Below are 16,956 nucleotides of genomic sequence, written 5' to 3'. Positions count from 1 at the left end.
TCATTTCATTTCATTATTTTATGTCTCTCTCCAGAAAGAGCAGGGAATGCCTGGCCTCTCTCTCGCAGGTCTCCGCCTCTAGTCCGGCCTCCCCATGGGAACTACCACTCCCGTCATGCCGCGCGGCAGCAGGAAGCCCGTCCCGGAAGGGCGCCCGGGCTGCAACAGGCGCCCGGAAGCGCGGTTCCCGTGGCGCCCATGGCCGAGCAGGCGGCCCCTCCGCCTCCGCCGCCGGTCTACGTGCACAGCGCCGAGTACCTGGCGCGATGCGACGCCCTCTGCAAAGTCCCCGAGCGGGTGAGGGGGCTGGAGGGGGGGGCGGCGGCGGGGGAGGCGCACTGGCCAAGGCGCTAGTCCTCAGCGGGGTCCTTTTTTTGGGGGGGGGCCCAGAGGGCAGACCCTGAGGGAGACAAGCCACCCACCCAAGGCGCTAGTCCTCAGTGGGATCCTCGGGGCCTTTTGACAGTGGATGGGCTCCCTGGAAAGGCGGCGGGATCTCCCTCCTTGGAGGTTTCAAAGCAGAGGGTGTTTTGGGGGGGGGCCTTCGCCAGGGACCCCTTTGCTGCAACAATAACAACAACAACAACAACAACAACAACAACAACAACAACAATAATAATAATATATTTCTGGGGTCTCCTTCCTTGGAGGTTTTAAAACAGGGTTTTTTTTTGGGGGGGGGGCTTCGTCAGAGACCCCTTTGCTGCAATAATAATAACAACAACAACAACAATATATTTCTGGGGTCTCCTTCCTTGGAGGTTTTAAAGGAAAAGTTTCTGGGGGGGGCCTTAGCCAGGGACCCCTTTTGCTGCAATAACAACAACAACAACAACAACAACAACAACAACAATATATTTCTGGGGTCTCCTTCCTTGGGGGTTTTAAAACAGGGTTTTTTGGGGTGGGGGAGCTTCGTCAGGGATTCCTTTGCTGTGACAATAATAATAATAATAATAATTATTATTATTATTCTACCCCACCCATCTGGGTTTCCCCAGCCACTCTGGGCGGCTGCCAACAGAACATTAAAAACAGAATTCCTAAGCGAATTCCTAATCACTTATCGACCGATAAGTATTTTTATTTTTAATACATTTTCGGTTTTGCCTTTTTATTTTTCTTTCTCCCCCCCTTTTTTCTTTTTCTTTTTAATGGTATTATATTTATATACTTATATCTATAGAGTCACCTTAGAGTTTTAATTAATTTTACCATGTGCAACGCAACATTTGTTTGAGTCTAAGAATATCTCACGTAAAACCAACTTTATGTTTCTCTGGAGGTTTTGAAAATAAAAACAAAAAATAAAAACAGAACTCCTGCATTGCAGGGGGTTGGACTAGATGACCCCTGGGTGGGGACCCCTCCCAACTCTACGATTCTATGGCCTGTCCTTCCTTGGAGGGTTTTAAGCAGAAGCTCAGTGGCCGCCCGCAAGGGATGCTGTGGTTGAGATTCCTGTAGAAGTTGGACCAGAAGTCAAAATTAAAGAATCCCTCTGGCCCAACGAGAGATCAGTTTTTAAGTCTTCAAATAGTTTTATTATTATAGTCTTGAGACAAATTCCAGTTGAAATCAATTCCAGGACATGGCCCTGTTTCGCTAATTCTTCGTCAGGTAGATTGTCATGGTCAAAGCGTACCAATTCTCTGTATGCCTAACTTGCTTACGTTGTTTCTAGCTGACGAAGAATTAGCGAAACGGGGCCTTGTCCTGGAACTGGTATTTGTCTCAAGACTATAATAATAAAACTATTTGAAGACTTAAAACCGGATCTCTCGTTGGGCCAGAGTTCTTGGATTCTTGTAACTTTGACTCGTGGTTGAGATTCCTGTCTTCCGAGGGGGTTGGACTAGATGACCGCTGGGGGATCCCTTCCAACACTGCAGTGAGGATGGTGTGGTTTGGCTTACTTGCTCCCTTCCTCCCTTTTCCCCGCAGGCCAGCATGGTGCATTCCTTGATCGAATCCTACTCGCTGCTGGATCACATGAGGTATGTGGGCATCTCTTGGGCAACGGGGGTGTCTCTGCAGCTTCCACTTCTTCTGGAAAGGGGCAGGTGCAGAGTGGATTTGATTAAATCAAATTGATTAATAATAATAATAATAATAATATTTAATATACCCCCGCCCATCTGGCTGGGTTTCCCCAGCTACTGGGCAGCTCCCAAGAGAATATTGAAATGCTATTAAACATTAAAAGCTTCCTTAAACAGGGCTAAAATCACTAGTCGGTAAGACTTGATTTAAATCTTCTTTTTTTACAGAAAGAATCATTATTTCTGGTATCACCTTAATATCTGCAACCAAGTGAAGGTTTCCTTTTTTGGAACAATCAATTTTCAGAGTAGTTTTTTCCACTTAAAAATGACTGATTTGGTTATACTGTTAGGAATACATGGACAGATCATTATGGAATCACTGTGAGGTTTAATAAGTTCACTGTTTACATTTGGGCAACTTTTCTGCTGTACTTTTATCGGAAGGAGAAAAACAATCGTTTCCTTAATAACAATGCAAACATTTTATTTAACTAAAACAATAACATTATAGCGTATGTATCCATGTTTGTTAACTGATGTGGTTAAACAATTTTTTATTTATTATTTTTTTAAACACCTTAGACTGAGTTTTAACCCACATGAAAAACTTAAAACAAACCCTTATTTCCTGATGAATAGCCTTTGGACTACAATGTAACTTACAACAGAAAACATTTAAATTTTTAAAAATCTGATTTTTTAAAATAAAAAAATCATTGGTTTTTATCCACCCTGGGCAGGTGTCTCAATGCCAGCTTTCTGTGCAGGTCTCTACAATAATATTTTGTGGGTTTTCTCTGGCGTTTTCATGTCTATGCTTATAATATTTTATTCTCTTGCTGATTCTGCTGTGTTAAACATGCGTTTTATATTAGACCTCCCTTGGAAATGTTTTCTTTTCAGATTTCTTGTTGCTAACTTTGCTGCATTTAAATGTGTGCTCTGTGGTTGATCTCCTTTGTAATGTTTTCTCTTGAAATCTTCAATATTTTCATCTCTTTGCTTGAGTGGTTTGCAACCTGCCTTAAAGTATCAAACAAAACAATCCGGGGATAAATGCCCTTGAAGAAAGTCAGATACACTTTGATGGTTTAAGGCAGGTTGCAAACCGCTCGGATTTTTTCCTTAAAAATATAAAGCAGCATAGAAATGAAATTGATGATAAAAAATATTTTCTTCAGGCCACATTTCTCAGAGCTCTTGAAGAATACTTGCTAAGCAGCTGAGATCTCTTTGACTGACAACAGGGGGACAGTGCCCTGGGGGGAACTTTCCTGTAGTTCAGGAGATACAGAGGGGCAGCCGCAGAGGACTTCTCTTCTGCTCCTAACCCATCCCATAGCAGCAACACCTTGTTCGGTTTGAGGATTACCCATCCTTCTTCTTGTCCCACAGTTTTCCGCCTGGGAAAACTGCTGTTTGGTGCTCAATCGGAGAAGAAAACCGCTCTTTGGTGTTCAATCAGAGCAAAAAACTGCTCTTCGACACTCAATCAGAGCAAAAAAATGCTCTTCGGTGCTCAGTTGGAGCAAAAAATGCTCTTTGGTGCTCAATTGGAGCAAAAAAATGCTCTTCGGCGCTCAGTTGGAGCAAAAAAATGCTCTTTGGCACTCAATCGGAGCAAACAGCAGTTAGGGGTTTTTATGGATTGCCGTTTATTCCAATTTAAAGCCAAAGAGCAGGTATTCCTTGCATAGGAGCAGGGCAAGGGAACCACAGGAAGTTTGAGCGAGCCCTAGGAGCAGTTGAGGAGCTGCCTACCATATTCTGGGCCTGCCCCACCCACCCAGTTCTTCATTTCCGTAGGATTGTCACACCCAAAGTAGCTTCCATGGAGGAGATGGCTGGCTTCCACACTGATGCCTACCTTCAGCACCTGCAGAAAGTGAGCGAGGAAGGTGACGATGACCATCCGGAATCGGTGGGATTTGGACTAGGTGAGGAGGTGGCCGCTTGGTGTATTTTCCCTGGAGAACTCCAGACAAGGTGCCAGGGAAGATCAGCCTCCAGGCTTGGGGGGCTGAGATCTGTCTTACAGCCAGGGCTGGATTTAGGTTTGATGAGGCCCTAACCCAGGCATCCCCAACCTGCGGCCCTCCAGATGTTTTGGCCTACAACTCCCATGATCCCTAGCTTACAGGACCAGTGGTTGGGGATGCCTTCCCTTACGCTACTGAAGGTAATGGGGCCCTTTCTATGTCCAGCTGTCCTTTGTCAACAACAAATGGTTGCTGTTTTTTGTGTTGAATATATGCTATATGGTAATTGATGGACCTAATAGGAAACTAAAGCCATGTGCACATAACAAAATACGTATTTTATCAAAGTAATTGAGATGCAATTAAGAAGAAGTACAGTCATACGGTCATAGCTTGGGTTACGGCCACTTCAGGTTGCGCGATTTCGGGTTGCGCACAGCGCCAAACCTCGAAGTAACGGAACAGGTGTATGTGATCAATTTCTTTTTTCTTTTTATAAATGTTCTCTTTTTTTTCTTTGTATACTTTTGTATTTTTTTAGTTTTTATTCTTTGAAGATGTGGGTGCAATGCTCAATATTGCTTTCCTTGTAAAAAAAATTAATATACAATAAAGATTTAAAAGTAAAAATAAAGGATAAAAATATACACATGGGCTCTCTAATTCAGGGGTAGGCAAAGTAAGGCCCAGGGTCTGGATCCGGCCCAATCACCTTCTAAATCTGGCCTGTGGACAGTCCGGGAATCTGTGTGTTTTTACATGAGTAGAATGTGTGCTTTTATTTTAAGTGCATCTCTGGGTCATCTGTGGGGCATAGGAATTCTTTCATTTATTTTTTTCCAAAATATAGTCCGGCCCCCCGCAAGGTCTGAGGGACAGTGGACCGCCCCCCCCCCCTTGCTGAAGAAGTTTGCTGACCCCTGCTCTAATTCTTCTGCCACTCTCACCCCTTTCTCATGATGCATCCAGGTTACGACTGCCCAACATCCGAAGGGATCTTTGACTATGCGGCCGCAGTCGGAGGGGCCACCATCACAGCCGCCCAGTGTTTGGTGAACGGCGATTGCCAGGTTGCCATCAACTGGCCCGGAGGCTGGCATCACGCGAAGAAGTAAGGAAGTTCTGCCTTGCCTTGTTGCTTCTCCCAGAGCCTGCGTTGTTAGGCCTATTCCCCCTTGGCATCCATCAGGCCTGCGGGGAGAGGAATCGTAGAATCACAGAATCACTGTAGAGTTGGAAGGGACCCCAGTGGTAATCTAGTCCAACCCCCTTCAAGCCAGGAATCTCAACTAAATCATCCATGGCAGATGGCCATCAACCTCTAAATTTGACATAGATTTGGAACCTACTCGTCATTGATTCAAAATTTGGACATTTCATTAGTTTTACAAGCCATTTAACATTTCAAAATTTGACTTCTTTCCCCCTCTTTCTAGGGTTCCTTAAATTTATTTTTTAATATCTTCTGCATATCCAAATTCATTTAACTTGCTCGTTTGGTTATCAACTGTAAATAGTTACTCTTATAAAACTGCAGGCTACTACAATAATCCTGCTAGTCTAAAAACTTAACAATAATTTTTAAAACTCCAGCAGCGTCCGAGGGAGGCTGTTCTGCAGTCGAACGGCTCCTACTGTCAGAAACATCTTCCTGATGTTGAGTCAGAATCTCCTTTCTTGTAACCTGAAGCTGCTGGTTTGGGTCCTACCCTCCAGAGCCAGAGAAAAGCAAGCTTGCTCCATTTCCCCTGTGATAGCCCTTTAGATACCTGAAGATGTCTATCATATTTCCTCTCAGCTAGCTAAGCAGCTCAGAGTGTTGACCAAGAAGGAGGGCAAGCAGTCCTAGCTGCTTAGAAACACGACTGAGGTCATTTCTGCAGCTGGGAATATTCCTCTTGCCTACCAGAGGGGGAGACTTGCCATCAAAAATGTTCCATCTTCTGGTCTGTCACTATATATATTTATAATATATAGTGGGATTTGCTGCCAAGGAGTGTGGTGGAGTCTCCTTCTTTGGAGGTCTTTAAGTGGAGGCTTGACAGCCATCTGTCAGGAATGCTTTGATGGTGTTTCCTGCTTGGCAGGGGGTTGGACTGGATGGCCCTTGGGGTCTCTTCCAACTCTAGGATTCTATGAACCTTTCCCAGGATTCTAACTGGATATTATATCCGAAATCACCATAAGATTAATGTCACTATAACTTCAGAGCGCCATGTTCTTGGCTTGAGGCCAGCTTCGTTTGGCAGCTTCTGAGCCTTCGCATTTCACCAGCCACGTTTATTTGCAGGGACGAAGCTTCCGGCTTCTGCTACCTGAACGACGCCGTCCTGGGCATCTTGCGGCTCCGGCAGAAATTTGGCCGCGTTCTCTATGTGGACTTAGATCTGCATCACGGGGATGGTAAGGATCCTGCCAGCACATGGGAGCTTTGGTTTTCGTTGGCTAAAGCAAAAGCTGTGCCCCACTTTCCCTGGCAGCTGTGCCCTCCTTGACCATCAGCAGCATTTAAAGCTGTAAGCTACTATGGGCTCGTCCACAGTTACCTTTTCCACCCATACAGTGGCGCCTTGGTTCTCAAACACCTTGGAACCCAAACACTGCAAACCCAGAAGTAAGTGTTCTGGTTTGCAAACGTTTTTCGGAAGCCGAACGTGCTCCGTTTTGAGTGTTACGCTTCCGATTATAGTGCCACGCTTCCGTTTGGAGTGCTGTCTGTTTTTGCCATTTATTTTGCGTTTTTTCGGCCTCTTTTTGTTTTGTTTTTGTGACTGTGTGGAAACCAGTTCAGCTGATTGATTGATTGATTGATTGTGTGACCACAGTACATTGTTTATTGCTTTCATTTTATGGATCAATGGTCTCGTTAGAAGGTAAAATTAAATTAAATTGTTAAATTGCTGTTTTAGGGGTTGTTTTTAAAAGTCTGGAACAGGTTAATCCATTTTACATTACTTTCTATGGGAAAGCGTGCCTTGGATTTGGAACGCTTTGGTTTTGGAACGGACTTCCGGAACGGATTAAGTTTGAGAACCAAGGTGCCACTGTACTTTCTAGGCACAGGTTTGTGCTTTAAAGCATCATGTCTGAGAAGGGTAGATTTGATTTAAATCAAATTGATTTAAATCACAATTTAAATCACTAGTCAGTACAACTTGATTTAAATTTATTTATTTATTTATTTTACAGGAAGATTCATTCTTGCTGGTATCATCTTAATATTGGCAACCAGATGAAGGTTTCGTTTTTGGAATAATAAATTTCCAGAGTAGTTTTTTACAGTTATATCATAAATTACTGATTTGGTTATACTATTAGAAATACATAGACAGATCATTATGGAATTATTGTGAGGTTTAATAAGTTCACTGTTTATATTGGGGCAACTTTTCTGCTGTACTTTATCGGAAGGAGAAAAACAATTGTTTCCTTAATAACAATGTAAACATTTTATTCACCTAAAACAATAACATTATAGCGTATGTATCCACGTTTGTTAACTGATGTGGTTAAATAATAATAATATTAATAATAAAAATAATAATAATAAACTTAGACTGAGTTTTAGCACACATGAAAACTTAAAACAAATCCTTATTTCCTGATGAATAGCATTTGGACTATAATGTAACTTCAATAGAAAACTATCTTTAGAAAGATTTTTTCCTCCAAAAGCATTTTATTTTAAAAATCTGATTTAAATAAAAATATCTGATTTAATTTTTTTTTAAAAAAAAATCTTATTTATTTATTTCAAAAATCATTGATTTTTATCCTCCCTGTGTCTGAGTGCTTCTCTCCCCCACCCCACCCCACCCCGCCCTGGCACTTCCCATACTCTTGAAGTTCATCCTGAATCCCAATTATGTCTTTTGCGGGATTAGCTACCCCTCCCAGATGAGCATCCCCTCAATTCCTTCATCCAAGTCATTTATAAAGATGTTCATAATGGGCCCAGGACAGGACCAAGCACCCCTCTTGTCGCTTTCCCCCAGGATGACGAGGTACCATTAGTGAGCACCTTTTCAGTCAACCGGCTACAAGTCCACCTAACAGTTTCCTCGCCCAGCCCACATTTTACCAGCTTCTCCGCATGAATATCATGGGGGGGATTTGTCCAGAGCCTTACTGAAATCAAGATACACTATGTCCCCGCAGCATTCCCCTGATCCATCACGCTTGCAACTCTGTCCAAAAAAGGCTATGAGATTGTATTGTCTTTCAGCTTCCTTTCCTGATAAGCTCCTCTTCTATTCTGCTATAGGGGCTCTGGCCTCCAGGACTAGACTCTGCGGCTGGCGTGAGTGGCTGGTGGGCAAGGAGCCTGTCAAAATTATTTCACTTCTCTCTCTCTCTCTCTCTTTCTCTCTTTCTCTCTTTCTCTCTCTCTTTCTTTCCACCCAGGTGTAGAAGATGCCTTCATCTTCACCTCCAAAGTGATGACGGTGTCTCTGCATAAGTTCTCTCCAGGGTTTTTCCCAGGCAAGTGGTTATTATTTATTTCTTTTACTGTGCTTGAGTGTTGCTTCTCTTAAACCTCCCTTAAGGCTCTCGGTACATTTCCGAGCACAATTCAAAGTCTTGGTGCTGACCTTTAAAGCCCTAATATATATATATAATTGTCCAGTAGCAACTTAGAGACCAACTAAGTTTGTTCTTGGTATGAGCTTTTGTGTGCACGCAAACTTCTTCAGATGCACTGAAACAGAAGTCACCAGTCCCTTATATATAGTTGGAGGGTGGGGTGGGGTGGGGTTTTTCTCAGGATGGTAGTAATTGCAGTCGTTAACAATCATAGAATCATAGAGTTGGAAGAGACCACAAGGGCCATCCAGTCCAACCCCCTGCCAAGCAGGAAACACCATCAAAGCATTCCTGACAGATGGCTGTCAAGCCTCCGCTTAAAGACCTCCAAAGAAGGAGACTCCACCACACTCCTTGGCAGCAAATTCCACTGTCCAACAGCTCTTACTGTCAGGAAGTTCTTCCTAATGTTTAGGTGGAATCTTCTTTCTTGTAGTTTGAATCCATTGCCCCATGTCCGCTTCTCTGGAGCAAGAGAAAACAACCTTTCTCCCTCCTCTAGATGACATCCTTTTATATATTTGAACATGGCTATCCTATCACCCCTTAACCTTCTCTTCTCCAGGCAAGAGATTTACCATACCCATTGAGTCAATCACTACCCTTCTGAGTAAACGGTGCGCTCTGGTTTCTGTCACGGTGTTCTGTTGCGCCAGAAGCAGTTTAGTCCTGCTGGCCACATGACCCAGAAAGCTGTCTGTGGAGAAATGCTGGCTCCCTCGGGTCTGAAAGAGAGATGGGCGCCGCAACCCCATAGTCGCCTTGGACTGGACTTAGCCATCTAGGGGTCCTTTACCTTTTTACCTTATTAGTTTTGATACACAAACAGTACCCACTGTTTATTTCCCCTGTTCTCTCTTCATATTTTTCTCTGTACCCCGAGAAGCATAAGAACTTGAGAAGAGGGCTGCTGGATCAGGCCAGAGAGGCCAGCATCCTGCTATCATAATGGCCACCTGGACGCCCCTTGATGGGCAGCCCACAGGCAGCACCTGAGGCACAAAGCATCCTTCATGGTCCTGCTTCCTGGTCCCAAGTCAGTAAAAAAATCTCTCTTCTGCCTCTTGCTCAGGAACAGGAGATGTGACGGACGTGGGCCTGGGGAAGGGGCGTTACTACAGTGTCAATGTCCCCATTCAAGACGGCATCCAGGACGACAGATACTTCCAGATCTGCGAGACGTAAGAACCCACCACCCGTTGGCCCTTTGGGAGTAAAGTTTTTCGGTGGTTCTCCTGCAGTTCCTCCTTGGGCGCTCCTGCGCCCTCTGCCCCTCCTGGCATAACTCGCACTCGGGGCTCGCTCTGTCTCCCGTCAGATTGTTCTAGCCGAGCTGCTGGAATTGGCCCTGCGGCTTTTGAAACACTTCTGGGCTCCGCGAGGAAGGTTGGCGGTTCGAATTCCCGCGATGGGGTGAGCTCCTGTTGCTCGGTCCCAGCTCCTGCCAACCTAGCAGTTCGAAAGCACGTCAAAGTGCAAGTAGATAAATAGGTATCACTCCGGCAGGACGGTAAATGGCGTTTCCTTGCGCTCTGGCAATCGTCAGTTTAGTCCTGCTGGCCACATGACCCAGAAAGCTGTCTGTGGACAAACACCGGCTTCCCTCGGCCTGAAAGCGAGATGAGTGCTCCAACCCCATAGTTGCCTTTGACTGGACTTAACCTCTGCTGCCAGTGGCTCCCTGCCTGGCTGCTCTCCGGGTAACGGGGGGCTTCGTTCCTCTCCCTGCAGTGTCCTGAAGGAGGTCTATGCAGCGTTCAGCCCTGAAGCCGTCGTCCTGCAGTTGGGGGCGGACACCATCGCTGGGGACCCCATGTGCTCCTTCAACTTGACCCCCGAAGGGGTCGGCCGGTGCCTGAAGTACGTGTTGCAGTGGCGACTCCCGACCCTCGTCCTCGGAGGAGGTGAGTGAAGGAGGCCGGGGGGGCTGAGATTTAGCACACATGAAAAATTTGAAACAAATCCTTATTTCCGGATGAATATCCTTTGGACTATAATGCAGCTTCAATAGAGAACTATCTTTAGGAAGATTTTTTCCTCCAAAAGCATTCCATTTTATAAATCCAATTTAAATTTAAAAAAATCAGATTTGAATTTAAAAAATCAGATTTTTTTTTAAAAAACAAACAAACATTGATTTTTATCCACCCTGGCCTCAAGGAGCAGGATGTGTGCATTGTGGGTGAGGAAAACATCTGGCAGTTCCCCAACAGGTAATTCCTGTTGCTTCCATTTGGGGGCTAAAAGAGTCCTTGCTGCCATTGTTGCATACATGAACAGTTTTTGGTCTCTCTCTGGAATTTCTTCACCTACTATACCTAATGGAAATGCTTCTGGTTTTTCAACCAATGTGCTTTTATACACTTTCTTTAACTCATTCTTTAACTCCTCTTTCTTCCCTTTCCGGACTTCCTGCTCCTTCGCTCCTGGAGGCAGGAGGCTACCATCTCGCCAACACGGCTCGCTGCTGGGCATATTTGACGGCGGTCATCTTAGGGAAAACGTTGCCCTCCGAGATCCCGGATCACAAGGTGAGGCCTTGGCTAGCTGTTCCCTTCGCTACGCAGAAGAACCGACCCGTTCCTCTTGGACAGAAACCCCTCCCAGCCTTTTGCAGAGAGTCCTCCTAGTAACAATAATAACATTATACCGTATTTTTGGCTCCATAGGGCACACTGGACCATAGGGCGCACCTCGTTTTTAGAGGAGGAAACTAGAAAAACAAATATTTTTCTGGTTTTCCTCCTCTAAAAGCCCTGTTTTTTTGAGGATCAGCTAAAAGTTTTGCAGCTTTTTTTTGCAAAGGGAGAAAAGCAAAGCTCCTTTGGCAAAGGGGGAAAAGCAAAGAGGAAAAGCTCTGTTTTTATGGGGTTCAACTCACATTTCTGCAGCTTCTAAAGGAAAGGGAGCCCTTTCTACAATTTCCAGACAGATAATCTAATCAGCCAGTCACATGTCGCTGGGGAAACAAACAACCTCCCTCTGCAGAACATTCAACAATGGAGGCCTGGGCTGAAAGGGAGCCGGGACTCTTATCTCTCTCCCGATGTCTTGCTGATCAGCTGCTGAGCAGGGTCCTTTCAACACCCCCTTTTCTCTTTGTAAAATTAAAAAGCACGATCCGCTTTTGGCTCCTGGGCAATTCAGCTCCAGGGACCACCATTCGCTCCATAAGACGCACAGATATTTCCCCTTACTTTTTAGGAGGAAAAAAATGTATCTTATAGAGCGAAAAATACGATAATATTATTTATACCCCGCCCATCTGGCTGGGTTGCCCCTGCCATTCTGGGTGGCTTCCAACAGAACAGATATAAAAATAGTGAAATGTCAGATATTTAAAACGTCCCAATACAGGGCAGCTTTCAGATTTCTTCTGAATGTAACACAGCTGCTTATTTCCTTGGCATCTGATGGGAGGAGTTCCAGAGGGCTGGTGCCACTACCGAGAAGGCCCTCTGCCTGTTTCGCTGTGACTTTGCTTCTCGCATTAGGGGAACTGCCAGGAGGCTCTTGGAAGTGGACCTCAGTAACAATACAGTGGGACCTTGGTTCTCAAACTTAATCCGTTCCAGAAGTCCGTTCAAAAACCAAAGCGTTCAAAAACCGAGGCGAATTTTCCCATAGAAAGCAATGCAAAATGAATTAATCCGTTCCAGACTTTTAAAAACAGCCCTTAAAACAGCAGTTTTACATGAATTTTACTAACAAGACTCTTGATCCATAAAATGAAAGCAATAATAATCAATGTACTGTACTATAAAATAAATAAGATAGTATTGTAGATGATAAAAAAAAATTTTTTAGAAAATCTTACCTGCACTGATGATAGTCATTGTTTGGATGGGGGGCTTTTATCCATTTCCACAGTCACACAATCAATCAATCAATAGCTGAACTAGGTTCCACACAGTCACAAAAACAAATGAACCGAAAACGTCTCAAAAACAAAAACACAAATAAATGGCAAAAACAAAAAGCGCCAAACTTAATCCATTCCGGAAGTCCATTCGACTTCTGAAATGTTCAAAAACCAAGGCACAGCTTCTGATTGGCGCAGGTGCCCTGGAAACAATAGCCGGCAGCTGCATCGGACGTTCGGCTTCTGAAAAACATTCAAAAACCAGAACACTTACTTCTGGGTTTTTCGGAGTTTGAGAACCAAGTTCCCACTGTAAGTCACCCTGCCTTCTTACATTGCCCTCCTCTCCAAGGGGTTTCAGAAGCCAGCCCAATTGAGATGGGTTGTGTTGAAAGGAGGTTCCCTTGCTTGCTTGCACAAAATTGTCTTGCAGGATACGTGCATTAGCTACTTAGAAATTGGTTTTCATCGACGTATAAACCAAACACCAAGTTCCCCTTATTCCCACCCTCCAACCCCTGGAACAGAAGATCAGCGTGTTTGCCATATGTAAGGTCGGTGGGTGATTAGGGCAAGAGGGTAGGTTTCTGTGGGGCTTTTGGTTTTAACTGGAAAAGCCTCAAAACCAGTTTAGCACTTGGAGTGGTGTCCAGCAACGCTTCCTTCTGCGTTCTCCTGCTTCTCCAGTGCTTTAGCAGAGTCTCTTTTCAAACTTCTAAGTTCTTCTTCCTACGCAACGGTACGTGTGCCTTTCGTGCCAGCAATTAAACTCCCACAAAGTCTGGCTTGATTAAAGCAAGTAAGCTTTATTTACAAGCATGTAAATCATGGAGCTCCTCTCCGGGGCTAACGGAAGACATGTCGGCTCAAAAGTGAAAGCAGGACTGACCAAGAAATAAACGGTGCGTCACATAAATCACAAAGACATCGCATACAGCAGATAACCCGGATGTTGTGACACATCCTCATCCCTGTGGGAGGAGCGAACTGTTGAGCTTCTTTAACCCTCAAAGCTCCAAACATCACAGTTTCTTTTCCCAGGGAGAGGAAACAGGATGTCAGGGAACTGTCCCCGGTTCAGCGCAAAGTGGTGGAAGGGCTCTTGGGACATTACAGAGAGCCCCGACCCCTCCTAACTAGAAGCGCCTCCTCTAGCGAGGGAATCAGTGACATCTCCAGTGGGGAAGGGCAAGCAGCCAGGAGCGTCGGGGCTTGGGGGATGCTGTGGAGACCCTGCACTCCCCTCGCTCAGTGGGCGAGGAGGGAGGCACGCCACTTCCATTGCCCAAACCGTGCAAAGTGGTGAAACACAAGGCGGGGAGGCGGAGACTAGAGGTGCCGAAATTCTTAAGTTGGGGTCACAACCGGAAGGGACCACTCTCGGATTCTGCGAGCGATTGATACAGTCATGGAACTTGTAGCTCTGCACTGTACATAGTATGCACAATGAGCCTGTAGAAACACAGGCTGGACCCCTGCCTTGTTACTCGTGAGCAACCACCGCACGGTCCTTACACAGCCCTTTGCTTGTGAAGTCAGAGGCTCTCGTGCATCATGGTCAAGGCGGGATGGGCGACCTCCCTGGGTGCGCCTTGCCCCGCTTAGATCTGCCAGGAGCGGCTCCTGTTTCCTTCCTTCACCCTTTCCTTCCTCCTCTGGCAGTACTTCACGGAATACGGCCCTGATTACGTCTTGGAAGTTACACCAAGCTGCAGGCTGGACCGCAACGAGCCGCAGAGAATCCAAGAAATCCTCGGCTGCATTAAAGGTGAGTCCTGCCCTCCCCACCTGGGACAAGGGGGCCGCAGAGATGGGTGCCAATGAGCCTGGCTCCCAGGGAAGGGGCGTCGTCCGGTGGCAGAGCATCTGCTTTGGGCGCAGAAGGGATCAAGCCCCAGTGTCTCCGGATGGGATTGTAGAGGTCCCAGGGGCCATCTAGTCCAACCCCCTGCAGTGCAGGAATCTCAGCTAAAGAGTTGCTCCAGCCACACTTTAAAAAAAACCTTCCTTGAAGAGGAGCCCGCCTTTCTCCAAGTAAAAGGGAGGACTTTGCAAATGTTGCTCAGGTGGCCTCAGTGGCCCAGAGTGCCTTCCGTCAGCTTCGGCTGGTGGCCCAGCTACGTCCCTGTCTGGACAGGGATAGCCTAACTACTGTTGTCTGTGCTCTGGTAACCTCAAGGTTAGATTACTGCAATGCGTTGTATGTCGGGCTGCCTCTGAAGACGGTTCAGAAACTCCAGCTAGTGCAGAATTCAGCGGCCAAGTTGCTTACCCGACGGTTTGAGCATATTACACTGATCCTGATCCGACTGCACTGGCTACCGATTAGTTTCCGGGCCCAATTCAAAGTGCTGGTTTTGACTTAAATGGCTCAGGACCATAATACCTCTTTCCGTATGAACCTATCCAGACCCTGAGATCATCTCCTGAGGCCCTGCTTCGTGTGGCTCCTCCTTCAGAGGTCTGGAGGGCGGCAGCACAAAAACAGGGCCTTCTCTGCAGTGGCTCCCCATCTGTGGAATACTCTCCCCAGGGAAGTTCGCCTGGCGCCTTCATTATACACCTTTAGGCACCAGGCAAAAAGTTTCCTTTTTAGCCAGGCCTTTGGTTGATCTTACTGACATCCAACACCCTTTTAGAATGTGGCTTTTTGGGGGGGTTATTGGTTTTAGTTTGATTTTATATGTTGTGGTCTTGTTGTGAAACGCCCTGAGATCTCCGGGTTATAGGGCAGTGTATGAGTTGAATAAATAATAATCATGTTCGCAGGCAACCTGAAGAATGTGGTGTAGCGGAAGAGGACGGATCCTGCCTTCGCTCCTGCCAAAGGCCTCCCGGGAGAGCAAATTTGCCGGTTGCCGCTGCCGGATCCTTGAAGAAAGCCTCTGGGGGGTCTCTGGCAGGCCCCCTGGCCACCAACCCATCACGCCTCCGGCTCATTGCCCACTTTTACAAAGCAGCTGGTTCTTGGGAGGAGTTCAGTGGGGTTGGAGCTGCTTTTATTAACGAGGAGGGGTCATTTCCTACCATGGAATGGTTTTGCTGTTAGAAAAGCGTTATCTCCCCCTGGGCTGAACCCCCTCAGCCAACTAAAATGTCCTGCGCAGCCGAGGTGGGTTGTGTCTTGTTCTTGGTTGTCTGATCTGAAAATAAAGGTGTTTGATATATTTCCTTTTCGTCTGTGTCTCGGTTCTCTGTCATTTCCCCAGTTGGTGGCTGGCCTCGTCCCAGTCCCTCTTCGCTTTCTGGGGTTTCGCTGCTGGGGCTGCATCTGTTTGAACCCTTCGCCATGGGCTCTAGTTTCCCCAGTAGAAGCAGCCCCCACCCCCTAGATCCATTCCAATCAATCTTCCCGTTGTGCAGGAAATGCTTAGTAAACTCATTGCTCCTGATATAGATTTTCCCTCATCCCGAGGGGCCGTTTTGGGGTCTGCCTCAGGTGCCAAAGTGCCTTGGGCTGGCCGGGCTGGCAGCCAACCCTGAAAAGGCCTGTGTCCGTGTGGCATTCCGGCTTTAGCACTCATAGGACCTGGGAGGCGTGGGTTCGAATCCCCACTCAGCTGCGATGCTCCTGCTGGGTGATCTTTGACCGATCGCTGTCTTTCAGCTTGGCCTACCTCCCAGGGCTGTTGTGAGGATAGAATGGGGTTGGGGGGAAACCATGCCTGCCACATGGACCTTCTGGGAGGAAAGGTCACAATAAATAGCTATTTCAGTTGGTAAGGCTCGAGGATGTGGACAAGGTGCTCGGATCAGTCAGGGCAACTACTTACACTCTTGACCCTGGCCCCTCTTGGCTGATATAATCCAGCAGGGAGGGAACAGCTGGCTGGGCCAGGGAGGTGATCAATGCCTCTTTATGAGAGCAGGTGGTCCCTGCCTGTTTGAAGGAGACAGTGGTAAAACTACAGTGGCACCTTAGTTCTCAAACGACTTGGTACTCAAACAACTTGGAACCCAAACACTGCAAACCCGGAAATAAGTGTTCCAGTTTGCGAACTTTTTCCGGAAGCCGAACGTGCTCCGTTTTGAGCGTTACACTTCCAATTTGAGTGTTACCCTGAGGTTGGTCTGTTTTTGCTATTTATTTTGCATTTTTTTTTATTTGCAGCTCTTTTTGTTTTGTTTTTGTGACTGTGTGGAACCCAGTTCGGCTACTGATGGATTGGCTGTGTGACTGCAGTACATCGTTTATTGCTTTCCTTTTATGGATCGATGATCTCGTTAGATGGTAAAATTCATGTTGAATTGCTGCTTTAGGGGTTGTTTTTAAAAGTCTGGAACGGATTAATCCATTTTGCATTACTTTCTATGGGTTACTTTCTCCTTGGTTTTGGAACGCTTTGGTTTTGGAACGGACTTCCGGAACGGATTAAGTTTGAGAACCAAGGGACCACTTTATTCCTTAAGAAACCTTCCCTGGATTCAGAAAACCCAACCAACTACTGGCCAGTTGATAATCTCCCTTTCTTGGGCAAGGTTCTGC

At 46.1% G+C, this 16,956-nt stretch overlaps 1 protein-coding gene across 2 annotated transcripts; it reads left to right on the top strand.

The window, feature by feature from the left end:
* The first annotated feature begins 158 nt into the window (after positions 1-158).
* On the top strand, positions 159-15,639 carry HDAC8 (histone deacetylase 8). 2 transcript variants are annotated; one of them, XR_004427515.1, is made up of 11 exons: positions 159-297; positions 1,945-1,997; positions 3,852-3,982; positions 4,994-5,135; positions 6,315-6,427; positions 8,429-8,506; positions 9,681-9,789; positions 10,340-10,512; positions 11,041-11,139; positions 14,133-14,238; positions 15,240-15,639. XR_004427515.1 is itself a non-coding variant. In XM_033163490.1 (11 exons), the coding sequence occupies exons 1-11, from the start codon at positions 199-201 to the stop codon at positions 15,260-15,262; spliced, it is 1,122 nt and encodes a 373-aa protein (XP_033019381.1). In that variant the 5' UTR covers positions 159-198; the 3' UTR covers positions 15,263-15,639. The 2 variants fall into 2 exon arrangements, 1 of the variants encoding a protein (XP_033019381.1); XM_033163490.1 differs by having other exon boundaries at positions 11,045-11,139.
* Positions 15,640-16,956: the final 1,317 nt, after the last annotated feature.

This window comes from Lacerta agilis, chromosome 10 (assembly GCF_009819535.1).
Source record: "Lacerta agilis isolate rLacAgi1 chromosome 10, rLacAgi1.pri, whole genome shotgun sequence".
NCBI lineage: Eukaryota > Metazoa > Chordata > Lepidosauria > Squamata > Lacertidae > Lacerta > Lacerta agilis.
Note: the sequence above shows the minus strand (reverse complement) of the source record. Positions and strands in the feature narration are given on the sequence as shown.

Coding starts and splice junctions, on each gene's coding strand:
- HDAC8 (XM_033163490.1), top strand. CDS start 199: ATGGCCGAGCAGGCGGCCCCTCCGCCTCCGCCGCCGGTCTACGTGCAC. Junction 5,136..6,314: donor GGCTGGCATCACGCGAAGAA/GTAAGGAAGTTC, acceptor GTTTATTTGCAG/GGACGAAGCTTCCGGCTTCT. Junction 8,507..9,680: donor CTCTCCAGGGTTTTTCCCAG/GCAAGTGGTTAT, acceptor CCTCTTGCTCAG/GAACAGGAGATGTGACGGAC.